The sequence below is a fragment of the Oryctolagus cuniculus genome, chromosome 10 (genome assembly GCF_964237555.1).
Source record: "Oryctolagus cuniculus chromosome 10, mOryCun1.1, whole genome shotgun sequence".
NCBI lineage: Eukaryota > Metazoa > Chordata > Mammalia > Lagomorpha > Leporidae > Oryctolagus > Oryctolagus cuniculus.
In genome coordinates this window covers 100430021-100446835 of record NC_091441.1, presented here as the reverse complement: position 1 = coordinate 100446835, position 16815 = coordinate 100430021, and the positions used below count along the sequence as shown (strand labels likewise).

General features: G+C 63.4%; 1 protein-coding gene across 7 annotated transcripts in view; it reads right to left on the bottom strand.

Moving 5' to 3' along the window:
* Positions 1 to 16815, bottom strand: part of CELSR3 (cadherin EGF LAG seven-pass G-type receptor 3) — a 27435-nt gene extending 10620 nt beyond the window's left edge. For 3 of the 7 annotated variants that reach the window (XM_008260612.4, XM_051852442.2, XM_008260613.4), the window contains exons 1-22: positions 11718 to 16814; positions 9565 to 10215; positions 9022 to 9247; positions 8701 to 8816; positions 8278 to 8366; positions 8027 to 8184; positions 7400 to 7563; positions 6987 to 7112; positions 6727 to 6896; positions 6150 to 6335; positions 5465 to 5581; positions 4927 to 5098; positions 4617 to 4758; positions 4393 to 4513; positions 3892 to 4075; positions 3490 to 3591; positions 3270 to 3284; positions 2148 to 2242; positions 1756 to 1965; positions 1303 to 1498; positions 924 to 1079; positions 462 to 624 (exon numbers count right to left, since the gene is read on the bottom strand). In XM_008260612.4, coding sequence (XP_008258834.3) covers positions 462 to 624; positions 924 to 1079; positions 1303 to 1498; positions 1756 to 1965; positions 2148 to 2242; positions 3270 to 3284; positions 3490 to 3591; positions 3892 to 4075; positions 4393 to 4513; positions 4617 to 4758; positions 4927 to 5098; positions 5465 to 5581; positions 6150 to 6335; positions 6727 to 6896; positions 6987 to 7112; positions 7400 to 7563; positions 8027 to 8184; positions 8278 to 8366; positions 8701 to 8816; positions 9022 to 9247; positions 9565 to 10215; positions 11718 to 15915 — 7757 coding nt within the window. In that variant the 5' untranslated portion in view covers positions 15916 to 16814. Of the gene's footprint in view, positions 1 to 461; positions 625 to 923; positions 1080 to 1302; positions 1499 to 1755; positions 1966 to 2147; positions 2243 to 3269; positions 3285 to 3489; positions 3592 to 3891; positions 4076 to 4392; positions 4514 to 4616; positions 4759 to 4926; positions 5099 to 5464; positions 5582 to 6149; positions 6336 to 6726; positions 6897 to 6986; positions 7113 to 7399; positions 7564 to 8026; positions 8185 to 8277; positions 8367 to 8700; positions 8817 to 9021; positions 9248 to 9564; positions 10216 to 11717 lie in introns of all 7 variants that reach the window. The other 4 variants (XR_011379545.1, XM_051852443.2, XM_008260614.4 and 1 more) reach the window with 4 other exon arrangements.

Below are 16815 nucleotides of genomic sequence, written 5' to 3'. Positions count from 1 at the left end.
AGAGCAGAGAGAAAGGTCTTCCTTTGCCATTGGTTCACCCTCCAATGGCCGCCGTGGCCAGCGTGCTGTGGCCGGCGTACCGCACTGATCCGAAGCCAGGAGCCAGGTGCTTCTCCTGGTCTCCCATGGGGTGCAGGGCCCAAGGACTTGGGCCATCCTCCACTGCACTCCCTGGCCACAGCAGAGAGCTGGCCTGGAAGAGGGGCAACCGGGACAGAATCTGGTGCCCCGACCAGGACTAGAACCTGGTGTGCCAGCGCCGCAAGGCGGAGGATTAGCCTAGTGAGCCACGGCGCCGGCCTGTAACTCTTTTTCAAATAAATAAATAAAAGTCTTTTTTTTTTGAAGAAGAAGAATCTCTGAACCTCCTTATCTGCCCACCACAAAAGGAGAAGCTGGGTTGGATGGAAGCTCACAGGAAGCCCAGGGGTGAGGGCCTGAAGTAACTCCACCCACGGTACCTGGCGCCTCGCCGCTCGGCCTGGAACTGGGCAGGGAGCAGCCCACCCAAGGTGCGGTAAACGAGGAGGATGACGATGGACATCCCAGGCTCGGGCTCGGGCTCCGGGGGTGCCGGCGGGGGGCCCACACTTGAGTTTTCTGCGCTGCTGCCTGTGGGCAGAACTGCGGGGGGAGGGGAGGGAAGGAGCCACCGTCAGTGACCGCCAACCAGCCCAGCGCCATGCACGGTGATCTCTTCCCTGCAGATCTAGAATGGGGGCCGGGGGGCTGCAGCCAGGGAGGGAACAGTCAAGGCCTGGGAGGGGTGGTCTGCGGTGAGGGACAGGCGTGGCAGGCTGAGGGTGTGGCGAGGTATGTAGTGGAGGGTTGGCAAGTGGCAAATGGGCTGGGGGAAGGGGACTCGGTGTCTGACCAGGGAACAAGGAGACAAGACCCAGCCATGGGGGCACCCAAGGGCTCACCTTCAGATGGGGACGGCCGCGGGGGCTGGGAAGGCAGCAGCACGTGGGTGTGAGGATCCCAGGCATCCTGGCCTCGGAAAAGGTTACTGTGGTAGCGGGGGTAGCGGCGGGCCCCTCGGGTCGGCCCGGGGTGCTCCATCCGGTCAATGCTGAGCACTGCCCACAGGAAAGGGGTGGGGCCCATCAAGGACGCCTTCCCGAGCTGAGGCTCCCATGCCCTCTGATCCCCATCCTGCGCCCCAGTCCCACGGTCCACATCATCCTTGCTACCAGTGCAGGGCCTGTGCCTGCAGATGAGGGTGGTAGCACAGTCCCGCTCCTCAGACCTCCAGGTCCCTGCCCTCTCACGGCCCCCTGCCCTGCCCCACCCACCACGCACTGATATTGGGTGTCACCAGCCCCACGGGATTCAGGTACGTGAGCTCCATATTCCTTGCGAGCGTGGCTGCATACTCCTCCAGATGGCGCACCAGCCCAGCGCTGCCTGGGGAGCCCCCGGGGGCCCGCTGCCCCAGCGCCGCCCACAAGTCTCCCGTCTCCGGAGCAAGCAGTGCAGAGCCGGCCCACAGCAGATTCTGGGAGGATGGAGATGGAGTGGGGCTCAGCCAGGTGGTGGAGAGGTATGAGGGAACGGGGCAGGCAGGAGGGGACTGACCACGTGCTCACAGGGGCCCCAAGAGGCAAGGGGGCAGGGGCTGAAGAGGACAAAGAAAGAGGGAGAGGCTGGGACCCTTCACTTCCCCAGAGGTCAGGAGGGGCCCGAGCTGGGAGCCAGGGTCACAGGGCTGGGGGCCCTGGGCCAGGGGACTGGGAATAGAGGACACAGTTCTACCTCATTGAAGTGGGCATCCTGGGTGGCTGTCAGTCCAAAACCTTGCTGATGGCTCTCGAAGGCCAGCAGGTAGGCCAGCAGGCGGGCAGTGACCCGGACATCTTGGCTGAAATAGTGGCCAGCGTGGCCAGTCACCTCCCGCAGTCGCTGAGCCAGCTTCTTGGCCTCCAGGGTGTCCAGGGCTGTCTTGTTCAGCTCCAGGCCATCCAGCTGCCAGGACAAGGGTGGGAGCAGGCACTCTTATGGTCCCTGAGGCCTTTCCCTCCCAGGGAGAAGGGCGTGACCAGATAAAAGGGCAAAGAGGGAAAGCTCTGGAGCACGAGACGGGCGCCTCCCAGCCCTGGGGGTGCTGTGGAGGGCTGGGTGCGGGGGTAAGGGCTGGGCAGTCTCACCAGCAGACTGAGCTCTCGAAAGGCAGCGGAGGTGCAGTTGAAGAGGTCGGGCTCCAGCCAGCCCCGGTCCTCATCACACAGCCGCACGGCAGCACCTGCGGGTGGGCAACCCCTGCTCAGGCCCCAGGCCGCGACGGCTTTGCTGAGGAGCTGCCCCAGCACTCTACCCCAGGGGGAATCCTTGAGGCAGAGCCCATCAGAGTAGGCAACGAGGGCTGTACCACTGGATGCAGCAGCCCAAGACCAGCTGCTGGCCAGGGAATTCCTGAGGGGTCTGTGGACGGTTATCACCACCAACCACAAAGACAACACAAGGGTAGGGCTGCAGACACACACACACACACACACACACACACACACACACAACACTCACACATGTAAACCAGGACAGGCTCACAGACACGCCCACAGTCACATACATGTAATGCCCACAGTGGCACTCACACAGATCCAGGAACCAGGACAAGCACACATACACACACACGAAGCTCTCTTGTGCACACACAGACACGCCAACACAGACAAGGTCTCCCAGAAGTCTTCCGTGAGCAAAGGGAAGTGGGGGTAGGGCTCTCTCCCAGTTCCAGCTGCCCTTGGAGACTCTGCTCTCCCTTATCTGGAGGACGGTGATGGAGGTTGGAAAATTGACCTGTACCTTAAGGGAGAGCTTAAGAGGGCCCCTGACTTCAATACACAACCCTTCCCCAAGACAGACTCACAGACACGTGCACAGGCATAGGAGTAGGGCACGTGAGCATGCACACAATCTGTCCAGCCCCCGCCGGGGCCTCAAGCAGCAGGGAGGAGCTGCAGGTTTTCAGTCACAGGGGAGGGTCTTTCACAACCTCAGGCAGCAGGAAGAGGCCTGCAGGTACCTCCGGGACGGAGGAGGGCTCTACCAGGGTCTTAGGAAGCTGGGGAGCTCTACAGGGTCCTCAGGCAATGGGGAGGGGTCTCTGAGGAGGCCAGAGGGGGGCCTCCAGACCCTCAGACAGCAGGAAGGGGCAGCCAGGGGCCTTAAGCAGGTGGGAGTAGCTTTTAGAGACCAAGCAGCAGGGAGGGGTCTGTAAAAGCTCTGGCGGTGGGAGGGGCAGCACACCTGAGCAAACACGTACCCCTTACCTGCACCCCGCAATCCTGCCCAGAAGCCAAGAGAAACAGATGGAGGCTCAGTGAGGAACCCAGAGGCCCAAGAGGGTAACGAGGGGCCCACAAGGACTCCTGCCCCACTCCCGCCTCTGCGCAGGGATAAGACCACCCAACTCAGGAACAGCTGGCTCCGGCAGTCAGAGAACAAGCCCACCCCCACCCTCAGGGATACCCTTGCTCCCCAAATACTCACCCAGGGCCCCCCGGGGACATGGCACTGTGGCCAAAGCGCCAAACTTGGTCTGGGGCCACCACACACCAGATCTCAGGGACTTGGGGCAGGCGTTGTAGAGCACTAGGGAGAAAGTAGGTGCTGAGCCAGGTGGCCAGGGCCCAGCCCAAGGGACAGCCACACTTGGTGTGGCTCCTTCACACCCCCCCCCCCACTGTCCACTGCCCCAGCCCTCTGCTGGCTTCTCAGGAGCTGGTCTCAGATTCGGCGTCTTGGAGCAAACGTGCGGTTCCCTGGGTGTAAGTGGTCCCCTCAGAAGTTCCCCAGAGCCCCTACCTAAGGAGCCAAGCAGGCCACGGGTACCTTGGGGGCAGCACGCTGGGACCAGCCCTCGGTGGCTGGAGCCGAGCGTAGTCTGCTTACCTCGGCAGCCGCTGGCTGTCACCTCCGCGAAGGGACTGTCGCAGCTGTTGCACTGGCGGCCAAGGGCTCCTGGGCGACAGGGGCACTGCCCACTGTGGGGTGCACATGAACGCGAGGTGGAGCCCACAGGGTAGCAGTCACATGGGAGGCACAAGTCACTGCCCCGTGGTCGGTAGTGGAACTCCTGTTTGAGGATGGGTCAGGGGCCTGGAGTCAGAGGTCAGGGCTCAAGGTAAGGGTCTCAGGTCAAGGCTTGGGGCATGCATGGGATCAAGGGAAAGGGGTAAAGAGAGCAGTGCTCACAGGCCGGAGGGAAGACAGGGCCTCTGATGGCAAGGGAGGGGCTGGGATCAAGGATGAGAGTTGGCAGGCAAAGAGGTGACAGGACACGGGGAAGAAGCTAGGGCCCAAGTCAGGGGGCAGAGGTCAGCAAGCTGGACAAGAATCACAGATTGTGTCCAAGGAAGGGCTGGAAGGTCAAGTGTCAGGGGCAAGGCACACCTTGCAGTGACACTGCCCATTCGTCTTATTGCAGTTGGGGTCAAAACCCTTGTGGACATCACAGTTGCAGGGGCCACAGGTAGGGCTCCCCCACCAGCCCCGTGGGCACTGCTGGTCCATCCTGGGTGTGGGGACAAACAGTCAAGTGAGATGGCTCTGTGATACCTCAGTGACCCTCCCTGTCCCGGCCAGGCCCCCCATCATCTCAGCCCACAGTCTCTCACCTGTGCTCACAGTGGTGCCCAAAATAACCACTCGCACAGTCACAGGTATAGCCATGGGGGGCTCCTGGGAGGCGCCGGCACAATCCCTGGTTCTGACAGGGGTTCAAAAGGCAGGCGTCCACACAGCCTGGGCCGTAGTAACCTGGAGATGGGGTCAGGAAGCTCAGGACACAGGTCACAGAGCAGAGAAGGAAGTGGGCACCTGTCGTTTGCATTGCCTACCTCCTCAAGGTCTTCCAGGCCCTCCGGATTCACCACAGACCACCGGTCCCTGCCCAGACCACCCTTCCTCCACTTTCCCAGGGCCCACCTGGCCGGCAGGTGCAAGAGAAGGTCTGCCAGAGGTCTCTGCAGTCGGCGTGGGGTGGACAGGGCGCAGATGCACAGGAGTTGGTCACGACACAGCCGGGCTCCACATTCACGCGGTGGCTTGGGGGTGGCAGGGCCGGGGCCCCTGAAGGTGTGGAGCCGAGCCATACTCCCTGTGGATACGGCCAACAAGGATGAGCTCCATGCCAAGGCAGGGAACCAGGCCACCCTGACATGCAGTCCCGCAGGCTCCAATAAAACCCAGATCCCAAAACAGTCTCAATCTAGTCCCCCCGCCACGGGGCTGCTAACTGCATTGTCTGACACAGATCCCTAGTGACCACAGAGGATCTAAGCTGGACTCTCCCCTCCAACATCATGGAAAGCTCTGCTCTGTCTCCGACCGCTCTGGGCCATCCGCCCCCAACACACACCATGCCCAACCCCATGTGGATGCTGCTTTTCAGGGTCCAAGGGTGCCCTCAACTTTGACCACTAGCCCTAGTGCCCCCAAGTCACAGCCCCATGCCGACCCCCACCTGGATACAGCCGACCAGACCCTGAGGAACCGCCTCCTTACTGCTGGGGGGCAGGCCTCCCACGTGGAGTTGCTTTACCTTCAGGCCTTGGAGCTCACTCCCCACTGCCAAGGTGTCCTGGAGGAGGGACACTGTCAGCACTGCGGGGGGAGGGGCTGGGTGGACCCCTGTACCCCAGAGCTGGCCCTGGCCTTCCGGCCCTGCGTGACCATGCTCTGGCCTCCGTGCCAGGGGCACGGGCTGTGGAGGAGCCGCTCTGAAGTGCGGAGAACTTGCGGGGCATGGGTCAAACATGAGAGGAGGGCTTCCTCTGAGAGCAGAGCTCTGATAGGCTCTTCCCTCTGCGACCCAGCAAAGACCTGCAAATTCCAGGATTTTGACTTGGGGTGGCTAAGAATCAGGGCAAACAGGAGGGGCTTCCAGGAGTCAGAAAAAATACTGGCTACAGACATACCCTGAGACCAAGACAGAAAACTGTGGTCTCCCTGACACAAGGAGGGCCTGGGAGTAGACCAACCTGGCTGGGAGGGGGGGCTCAGGGCAAGGACATACAGAAGGGGCCTGGGGACAGCAGCAGACTATGTGCAGTGGGGGGAGTTGGGAGGGCTGGACTAGAGGTCTGGTCAGATAAGGTGGGTCTAGTTGGAAGGAGGAGAACAGACTACCCCAGGGTCAGAGGTCAGACCTGGAAGAGGCTAAAGTCCAATGAGACCATGAGGACATGACGGCCCCGCTGGCCACCTGGCTCCTCCTGCAACTCCAGCCGCAGATCGTGCCACCGGCCGTCACTGACAGTCACCTGGTCCAGGAGGAGGTGGGCAGCACGGCCCGAGCCCCTGGCTACAGTCACAGACAGCAACCCCCGCTCCAACTGTGGGTAGAGATGCACACAGCCCTGGGTTTAGAGCCCCAAGTGGGGCTGGGGCTGGAAAATGAGATCAGAACAGCAGAGTCAAGGCTTACACGCATGGGGGCACTGTGCCACGGGCACTACGCTGATGATACGGGGCCAGGAGCAGGGGACAGGACCAGGGGTCATGGACTGACACGGCCAGCACAAGAGAGAGCTACGCTAGTGACTAGCACTTGCACAGGATATCACTGTGGGGAAGGGGGTCAAGGGTCAGAGTGCATAGCAGGGTCAATGTGGTTGGGACATCCAGGCGGTGTAACCAGGCCTGAACCCACATGAAGATCACATCTTCGGGGCATCAGAGGCTGAGAGGTGAGGGCATAGGGAGGGATCAGAAGGGTGGACCCACCTGGCAGAGGAGTGTGCTGTGCTGCCCAGCCTGCATGTACATCAGGACCCCCTGCGTCGCTCGTGTCCGAAACACCAGCCCCAGGTACCATGGCACAGACACAACCGTGTCACCTCCAAAGTCCCAGCTCAGTGAGCCGTTGCCACGGAAATGGTGGGGATGGGCCATGGCTGAGGGGATAAGAGGAACAGGTTCACAGGCCCCACACCGGGAACAGACCTCACCCTGCAGGCCCCTCCTGCCCCAGGCAGCCCACTCACTGAGCCGACAGTCTTTGCCACCAAAGCCCACAGGGCAGTCACAGCTGAAGCCGCCCCAGCGCTCCGAGCAGGAGCCACTGTTCTTGCAGGGACTTGAGTCGCAGAAGTGTAGCTTGGCCTGGCAGCCTGGGAAGGGAAGGCACATGGAGAGTAAGAAGACAACATGGGGGACCAGCGAGGCTGGAGGCTGGGCGGGATGTGGAGGTCCAGATGGCCCAAAGAAGTCACCATGTCAGCCCCGTGTTCCCACAGGGAACACAGTAGGGGTTGGCAGGATGCTGGGCTACAACGTGGCGCTTGCCATCAAAACAGACTGAGGTGAGATGGGACCCGGAGCCACCCCATGCAGCCCTCCACCCCCTCCCCGTGGCAACTCAGGGCCATGGGCGGGGCAGTAGGAGTCACAAGTCTACCTGCCGTGGTGCCATTGTTTGCGACGAAGGTCGCCATGTCCACTCGGCGGCCATCAATGTGCAGGTCCCGCATACAACCGATGAAGTCCTTGTGGGACACGGGGAAGTTCTCGGGGAGGTTGGGGACACCCCCCAGGAGCAGAGGGCCCGTCAGGTCCAGGGACCTGGGGGTCAGGGGTCCGTGTCATTGGTGGGAGGGGTATCGGCAGAGGGTTGTTCCTGGGGACCACAGGACTCAGACAGTAGGGTGACTGAGGGAGTGAGGACAAAGCCAGACCAGGGAAGATGTGAGAGCCTTCCTTCAACCATAGGGGTACAGACAGAGCACACGTAGGGCTGATGGCCTGGGAAAGGTGGGGAGCGAGGCTTGAGGGCCTCAAGGCTTGTGGGTGGCTGAGGTAGGGGATGGAGAAGTGGAGTCTGGGGCTGGGTATGAAACTTGAGACTGGGTTGGGCTTTGGAGCACAGGGGGTCTGGGCTGGCTACAGGATGCGGGCTAGGGTGAGTAGGCTTTCAGGGTCTGTGAGGGGAGGGGGACCGAGTAGTGTGGAGAAAGGCTGTGGAACATGGTGGGCTGGGCGGGCTTTGGTAGGCAATGGGCACAGGAAGCGGGGGGAGGGGCCTCACTTCTTGGAGCTTGTTTGCACACCAGCAGCCGCGCACGAGTAGTTGCCAATCTCAGCACCAAACTGCAGAGCCACGGCCACATCACAGTCATCCACGCTCAGCACGGCCACCTTGTCCTTGGATGGCCCCTGAGCACTCCCCAGGGCATCCGTCCGGGGCTAAGGACCCAGGCACAGCAGTTAACACTGCTGTGGGTTAATCCCCAAGGAGCACAGCCTTCACTCCCAGCTCCCTCCTGCGGTGGTACCCACCTTGTTGTAGTATCTCAGGTGCACTGTATGCCATTGCCCGTCACTCAGGCCGCCTGGAACTGTGGGGCTGACCACGGTGTTGGACTCGCCTGCAAGGGGGGGTTCGTGGAGGAACGTCTGGAGTAGCCCCTCCCCCACCCTGGTCACTGAGGCACAGCTACTCCCCCACCTCACCCCCAGCACGTTGAATGGATCTGGTGAGTCCCCCCACTGGCGACCACACGGGCTGGACCGCAGTGCCTTTGCATGCATAGGAGAGACACACACTTCCTGGAGAAAGTGGCCTTCCCGCAGGGAATGGCACGGAGCAGGGTCCTCGCTTGTCTGCTATCAGGCATGTGTTCAGGGGCACGGTGAGGCAGGCCTGAGGGGACTCGGAACGTATCCCCGAGCCGTCCCACGCTCACGCGCGGGGGCACCCACCGGTGGAGTACGTGAGCCGCACTTGGCCAGCCACCAGCTCCAGGGCCAGGAAGTCGTGCTTCTCGTTCAGCCGCCCGTTGTAGAAGAGGAGCCCGCTCGGCTGCACCGTCGCGAACCTGGGCAGGGTGGGCGAGGGGCATCAGGAGCCAGCCACCACCTCCCACCCACCACCGCAGTGGGCAGGTAGGCGGGACGCCCGCCGGGGCTGGGGCCAGAGAGCCGGGCCGGCGTCCTGTGGGGCGTCGGGGCCGCGCAGTCAGGAGTTAGGGTCTGGTAGGCAAGGGCCGCGGGGGGGCGCGCGGACCCGGGGCGGGCACCTACGAGAGGGACAGCGTGAGATGGAAGCGTTGCCGCAGGCCGCGGAACATGACGAACGAGCTGGGAGGGAAGGAGCGGGCCGCCACCTCGCAGCGGGGGCCCTCGAAGGCGCCGCCCACCGGGCACTGGCAGCGGAAGCCGCCGTGCGGCGCGTCGGTGCAGGTGCCCCCGTTGCGGCAGACGCCTGGCACGCAGCGTCCGGCCTCCGTGTCCAGCTCACAGTCTTCTCCTGGGGGGCGAAGTCGCGGTCACCGCGCTGCGGCGAGCGCAGGCTCCACTCAGGACCGCGCGCCGGCCTGCGGGGCCCCGGCCTCGGGCTGGGCGCGGCCTGTGGACACGCCCCCGACTGGCCCCGCCCCCTCCCACTGCAGCTCTGTTCTCCCACCCGCGGTGCCCCTCTCCTTTCGCGGCGTCGGGCTCTCCCAGGGTCAGGCTCCAGCGCTTCCGGTCTGACCGCGCCCACCGCAGCCCCAGTGGCCTGAAACTCAACTGCGGCCCCGCTCCCAAACTTGGCCACCGGTTCACCCGGCCCCACGCCCGGCTCACCCGTGAAGCGCGGGCGGCAGACGCAGGTGTAGCCGCCCTCGCGCCGCGCGCAGGCGCCGCCATTCCGACACGGGTTCGAGTAGCAGAGGTCGAGCTCGGTCTCGCAGAAGTCTCCGGTGAAGCCGGGCGGGCAGCGGCAGCGCAGGCCGGCAATGGGCTGGATGGGTCGGAAGAGCGTGGAGGCTGAGGCGAGAAAGGGCGCGGACGAGTCGAAGCGGAGCACGGACACGCATTTCATGTAGTTCTCGCAGGGCTCACGCAGGCACACGTTGTCGTCGAAGGGCAGCACGTCGAGCAGCGAGCGCGCAGCCAGCGCCGCGCGGCGCACGTACAGCTGCTCCTGCAGCTCCTCGGAGCTGAACCAGGGCCCCGCGGCGCCCGCCCCTGCCCCACGCGGCGCCAGCGCCGAGAAGCTCACGTTGAGCACGGTGCCCCCCACGTCCGTGTCGTTCTGGATGTTGAAGATGAAGACGTCCTCAGCGGGCGTGGCGAGCACCGCGGCCACGCCCTCGAGGAAGTGGCCCAGCAGCGGCGACAGGAAGCGCTCCTGCCACATGTTCTCCAGGCGCACGGTCAGGCTGTTGGCCAGCAGCTCCTCCGTGATGATGATCACGCGCAGCACGCACTGAGCCGTCACGCTGTGCAGGCCGTCTGCAGGTGGGGGCAGGCAGGGTCAGTGATCAGCCTGGGGTCAGCTGCTGGCTCCCTCTGGGACACAAGAGGGCTGGAGCCAGTGACACCCCGGTCCGCCAGCACCTCTGACTCAACAGACTGGCCCCACCGGGACACTCGCGGGTCTGGTGCTGGTGATCACCAGCTCTCCCAGCATCCAGGTGTCAACAAGTGGCTGCTTCCTCCCCTCTGGCTCCCAGCACAAGGAGGGCTCTGGGTGAAGGAACAACCAACCCCCCACAGAGCCCCCAGCTCAGTCATCCTCCAGCAGCACGCAGGAAGGTCCTTAAGTGCTTAGGAGCCCACACTTCCTCAAGTTGTAATGTCAGCAGGCCACGCCCACTCAGGACACCAACAGGAGCCAGGCTCACTGGCCACTCATTCCCAACTGCCCCTCCCACACAGCAGAACCAGCAAAACACCCCCTCCAAAAAAACCAGGGAGGGTTCCAGGTCAGGGATCACCCTCCCCCATCTCTACTCAGCCGACTGTTCTCCCATGGGACTCGATGGCACCATCCCCCCGGAACCCTGGATCAGCAAGCCCCAGGCGGGCCTCGGACACACACCAGTAATCTTGAGTTAGCCAGCTGCCTGCCACTCCAGAGCTGGGTCCTGTGGCTTCAGTGGCCACCCCAGAGAGGGAGATGAGGGACTCATCTGCTTTGTTCGCCTTGCCCCACGCCTGCACACACTGAGTGGCTTCTAAGGACTGGTTCCTGAGTGTATTGAGGGAGAGGTGAAGGTCTTCTCTAGCAATGCCAGGAGTCCCTGCTGCGGAGTTGAGGAGCGCTGGTAAAACCTGCCCCCCCCCCCGGCCCCCAGGCAGGGCCTTGAGAGCCTCCCCCGCCTGCACCCTCTGTTAGGGAAGGGTTTGGGAAAGCTTGGGGCAGTGAGCACAGGGAAGAGGCAGGCGGGCCCCTGGACATTTTCCCAAACAGCAGGGTCTTGAAGAGAAACCAGGCCAGTGCAAGCCTACTGTGCCTGAAACTGTCCCTGAACACTTCTGTTTCTGACCATGAAACTGTTGGTCTCCTTTCCCTGCACAGATGGGGTGAGCATCTGACTGGACCTAAAGCCTCCCTTCATCTGAATCTGGGCATGAAACAGACTGATGCATCGTGTGGGCATGAAACAGACTGATGCATCGTGTGGTTTTGCCTGAGACCTCTGGAGCATCACCGTAGGGCCTTCTGGGAGGAAGAGAGCTAGTCCTAGGGCAGTAAATGGTTTTTTACAGTCTTTATGAGGTTTGCTAGATACTTAAGAATGTGGGGGCTTCTGTAGAGACTGCCCAAGAACCTAAGCAGAGTCCCTGTGAGGTCTGTGAGATTTTTTTGGGGGGGGAGGGCCACAGAACCCAACACTTAAGGGTTTCTTGGAAGCTTGAAAATTCCTTTTTGGTTTGAGGTGCCCTGGGGAAGCCCTGAAGCCCTGACAGGTTGAAGCCACTGGGTCACTTGCCTGCCCCCTGCCCCTCACCTGTGACGGTCACCAACATGGAGGCCACCAGTGGGCGGTTGTTGTCGAGCTTTCGACTGAGTCGCAGCTCCCCACTGGTCTGGTTGACCACCAGCAGCTGCAGCTCATTTCCACGCTCAAACGAGTAGAAGAGGTGATCGGAGACATCAGGGTCGTAAGCTGGGATGCGCCCGATGACACCCGAGGGGAAGGTGTCTGAGCGGTTGGATACGTAGTTGTTGAAGAGGATCTGAAAGTTGTTGAGCACGGGGCTGTTATCATTCTGATCAACCAGGCGGACGTGCACAGTGGCCCGGCTGACCAGGGGGGCTGACGTGGCCTGCACCACGATCACATATTCCTGGCGAGCCTCGTAGTCCAGGTCAATGAGAGCCGTCAGCTCTCCAGAGAAGATGTCCATCTGGAACAGCTCGGGAATGTTCCCGTCCACGATCTGGTACATGATGTGGGCATTGGGGCCCTCGTCAGGGTCCACGGCAGTAATCTGGGCCACCACCGAGCCCACAATGCTGTTCTCCTTCACCCGCACCTCGAATTCCTCAGCTGGGAAGACAGGGGCATTGTCATTCACATCCTGCACGGTCACTTGGATGCTGACTGGAGTCCGCAGCGGGGGCACACCCCGGTCCACTGCATAGGCAGTCAACTCATACACTGGCACTGCCTCCCGGTCCAGCCGCCTCACCGTGCGGACAATGCCAGAAGTGGGCTCAATGGTAAAATCTCCATCCCCATCCTCCCCATTCTGGAACGTGTACTGGACCCGACCGTTGGCGTGAGCATCCCGGTCTGTGGCTGAGATCTGCAGGACACTGGTGAAAGGTGGAGCATCCTCGGAGACCAAGCCCGTGTAGTGGGAGGCCACGAACTGCGGGGCATTGTCATTGACATCATTGACCATCACCTCTACGTAAGTGGTGTCTGCCTTCTGTGGGATGCCATTGTCTCGAGCTGTGATGGCCAGCGTGTAGGTCACCTGGTCCTCATAGTCCAGTGGGGCCTGTAGCGTGATGGCCCCTGAGTCAGCATTGATGCGGAACTGGGGTAGGTTGTCCTCCAGGAAATACGTGATACGAGCATTCTCACCCACGTCATCGTCAGAGGCACTGATGACCACTACCGTGCTACCCACTGGCCGATCCTCATTCATGCTCACTGAGTAGTGGGCACTTTGAAAGACGGGCCGGTGAGTGTTGGCATCTGTGATGTTGATGTGCACATAGCAGTGATCATGGAGGGCGCGGTCAGATGCCGTTAGCACCAGCTTGAAGTAGCGTTCCTGCTTGTAGTCCAGTGGCAGAGCCAGTGTCACCAGACCCACACCCCCCTGGGTGCTGATGGCAAAGCGATTACGAGTGTTGCCCCCGGTGATCTGGTAGCTGATGGCACTGTTGGCATCGCGGTCTACAGCAGTCACACTGACCACACTGGTGCCCACGGCCGCATCCTCATTCAGCCGCAGGTGGTATTCCTTCATGGTGAACTCAGGCCGGTTGTCATTAACATCCAGCACGGTCACTGTGACACTAGCCGAGGCGGACAGCGGAGGTGAGCCGTGGTCTCGGGCCTCCACACCGAAGAAGTAGTGCTCCACAGATTCGCGGTCCAGGGGGCCACTCACAGAGACCCAGCCAGTGGCGCTGTTTATCACAAAAGGCGTATCAGGTGCCACACCAGTTAGGGAGTACTCCAATCTGGCGTTCTCCCCATGGTCTGCATCCACTGCCTGAATATGGATGACAGAGTGGCCCAAGGGTGCGTTTTCCAGGACAGAGACCTGGAAGGGCGTGCTGACGAAGATGGGAGCGTGGTCATTGATATCCACCACCTGGATGCTGGCCAAGCCGGTGTTGTTGGACAGAGGCGGCCGGCCTGCATCCTGTGCTCTGATGCGCAAGGCATACTCTCTCTCTGCCTCGAAGTCCAGAGGCGCCACCACCTGGATCTCACCCGTGAGGCTGTCGATGGCAAAGTGGCCTCTGCTATTGCCACTGATGATGTTGTAGTGAACCAATCCATTGGCGTCCTTGTCCCGGTCTGTGGCGGTGACTCGGAGCACCACCGTGTGGGGGCGCACATCCTCTCGCACCTGGGCCACATAGCGCTTCTCACTGAATTGGGGCGCGTTGTCGTTCTCGTCTAGCACAGTGATGTGTACGCGCACAGTGGCTGAGCGCGGCCCAGGCTCCTGACCCTGGTCGCTGGCCTCCACCACTAGTTCGTAGCTTTCCATGTGCTCACGGTCCACCCTGCCGCTGGTGCTGATGAGGCCGGAACGCGGATCAATCTCGAAGGCGGCGGCGGCCGCAGTGCGCGCAGCGGGCGGCCCCACGAAGCGGTAGCGCAGGTTGGCGTTGGGGGGCGCGTCACCATCCGTGGCACGCAACTGCAGGATGGGGTAGCCCTCCTCCACGTTCTCGCGCAGTGTCTCCCGGTATTGCGCCTGCTCAAACACTGGCGCGTGGTCGTTGCGGTCGGCTACTGTCACAGCCACCATGGTGGTGGCCGAAAGGCGCGGGGAGCCGTGGTCTTGCGCCGTCACGCGCAGGTAGTGGCGCTCCATGCTCTCGCGGTCCAGAGCGGCAGCCGTGCGGATCAGGCCGGTCTGCGGGTCGATGCTGAACAGCTCCAGCGAGCGGCTGTTCATGAGCGCCGCCAAGGAGTAGACCAGGCGCCCCGCCTCGCCGGCGTCCGGGTCCTGCGCCACCACTCGCAGCACCGCGGTGCCCGCCGCCTCGTTCTCGGGCACCAGTGTCTGGTAGTTGTACTGCGGAAACTGCGGGTGGCGGTTTGCGGCGCGACGGGGACGTGCCCGGCTTGCTGGGGGTGTTCTCCAGGCCTCAGGAGCCGCAGGGTCCCCGGGGGGGCGCGGCCCGGGGCGCTGCGGGAGGAAGCGGCGGTGGGCGAGACCACGGGAGCGCATGCGCCGGGGCACCGCCTCGGGAGCTGTCCGAAGCTCTCGGGGTGCTGAACCCGCCAGAGGAGCTGTCCTAGCCGTGCGCGGTGCTGAATCCAGCCCCGGGCCAGATTCCGCAGCCCAGGGGGGACACTCCCGCCGAGGGTCTGTCCTCTCCCTTCGGGACGGCGCGGCTCTCTCCCCCTGACCCCTGCGCCCTGTCACCCACAGTTCCCCACAGCAGCGCACGGTTCCCACTCTCTTCCGCGCGCTTCGTCCAGAGTTCGCCTGGAAGGACGCTGGCTTGGGACCACCGGGCTGAATCAAGAAGTCCGAAGGGAGGGACAGGCTGTTCCCCGGGCCCGGGACCCCTAAGGACAGAGCCTCTGGGGACAGACTACCTCTTCGCAGAGGTCCTGTCCGCCGGCAAGAGGAGACTTCCGGGCGCCAGCATAACAGAGACCTTGGCTCCTGTCCCGTGTCTCTCGCGCGGCTGCCTAATGCTTGGATCCCGTGCTCAGCGGCCAACTCTGCGTTCGGCTGCTCAGAGGACCCTTGACCGCTCTGGGCGCTTTGCTTTCCGCCTCGGAGTGCCACGGAAACAGGCTCCCCGACTCCCAAGCCAGGCCCCTCATCCTCCCGGGCCCCGGGCGGCTTGGGACAAAGAGCTAAGGCTCCGCCGCTGATCCGCGCCCTGGGCAGATCTACCCCCGGGTCCCAGCCCTGGTCTCCGCCGCCCCCCAGCTCCTCCCGGCTGAGGGGGAACAAAGAGAGAAGGAGAAGGAGCAGGAGTACCGGGGTCGATGGTCTCTCGAGACCCTGCCACGGCGGCCGCCTCGCCATCACCCTCCACCTCCCCACACGGCCTCCACCGCCCCCCGCCCCGGTCCGGGCCTTAGGCCCGCCCCGCCGCTCAGGCCCCCTCCCGGGCCCCTGCCGCCGCCCCGGCCCCCCGCCCCTCGGCCTGTCGCTCCGCGCCGCCGCCCCCTGGGCACCATCTATTCCGTGGCCAGGGCGCCTTTGGCGAGCGGCCCCGGCTTTTGCCGCCCCCACCACAGCATCCCCGACGCTGCTGCCGCCTCCCGCCGCTCCAACATGGCTCCCGGCCGCCCGATGGTTCACTCCACCCCCGCCCCGATGCCCCGGACCCGGTGGTACGACCCGCCGCGCATGGCAGCTCTGGCACCCGAAGCCGTGGTCGCCATCTTTGTTAAGGACGTCAGAGCCGCTCGCCGTGCGGGGCTGAACGCGGGGCTTCAAGCTGGTGGATCCGCCCTCCTCGCTCTCGGCCGCCGCCCTCATCCGCCTCCCAGCGCCCTCTCCAGCCTTTCTTCTATTTGCACATCTCTTATTCCCCTTCCTGAGTTCTGGCCCTAATCCTGTCCCGGATTTGGGGATGAGGCTTTGGTGCCAGGACACGCGAAGGAGAGCGCCCTCGCGGCTCTGGGTGGGGGGTGCCACGTGCAGCGCTGGGGCGCAGAGACGATGGCCGGACGGAGCCTGGAGAGCCAGCAGCCCTAACAATAGCTTTGGCTGCTTGAGCAGCGAGTGTTAACGTGTGAGCACCTGTTTGGGGCGTCCCTGTAGAGCAGAGAACGGAGGTGACTCGCCGCCCCCCACCCCAGGGTCCCGGCACTGACGGCCACGCCCGCTCTCTCGGCCAGGGGTCCCGAGTGCTCCGGCAGGCCACGTGCAGAGCAGACTGTGTCGCGGCAGCTGCCTTGGCTTCCTTGGATCCCCGCCCCGCGCCAGCGGAGCCCGCAACCCTCAGCTCAGCTCCCGCCTGCCCGCGGGGTTCAATCAGGCGCTGCCCGCACCGCGCAGCTCTGGGCACGCGCCGGCCGCAGCCCACCAATGGTGGGTGCGGCGCAGCGACGTCACCGACGCTCGGCGGGTTGGGGGGAAGCCCGGCTTTCCAATCAGAAAGTCATTGTTTCTATTGGCACAATGGCAGGCCCCGCCCCCACGGAGGACACACTGTGTGGGGGAGGGGGCGCAGGGTTCCGCGGTCGCCGGCACAGGCGCCCGGGACGTTCTACCCTAAGGTGGCGTCGACGACAGGCTGCGGCGCCCGACACGGAGAAGGCGGGCATCTCGGCTCCGAGGAGGGGGTCGGGGCCGGGACCCCGGAATAGTCCCTGGGTGCGGCTCTCCTGACGCAGCGGACCCCGCCGCCTCCGACAGGCCAAGGACTCGGGGCCA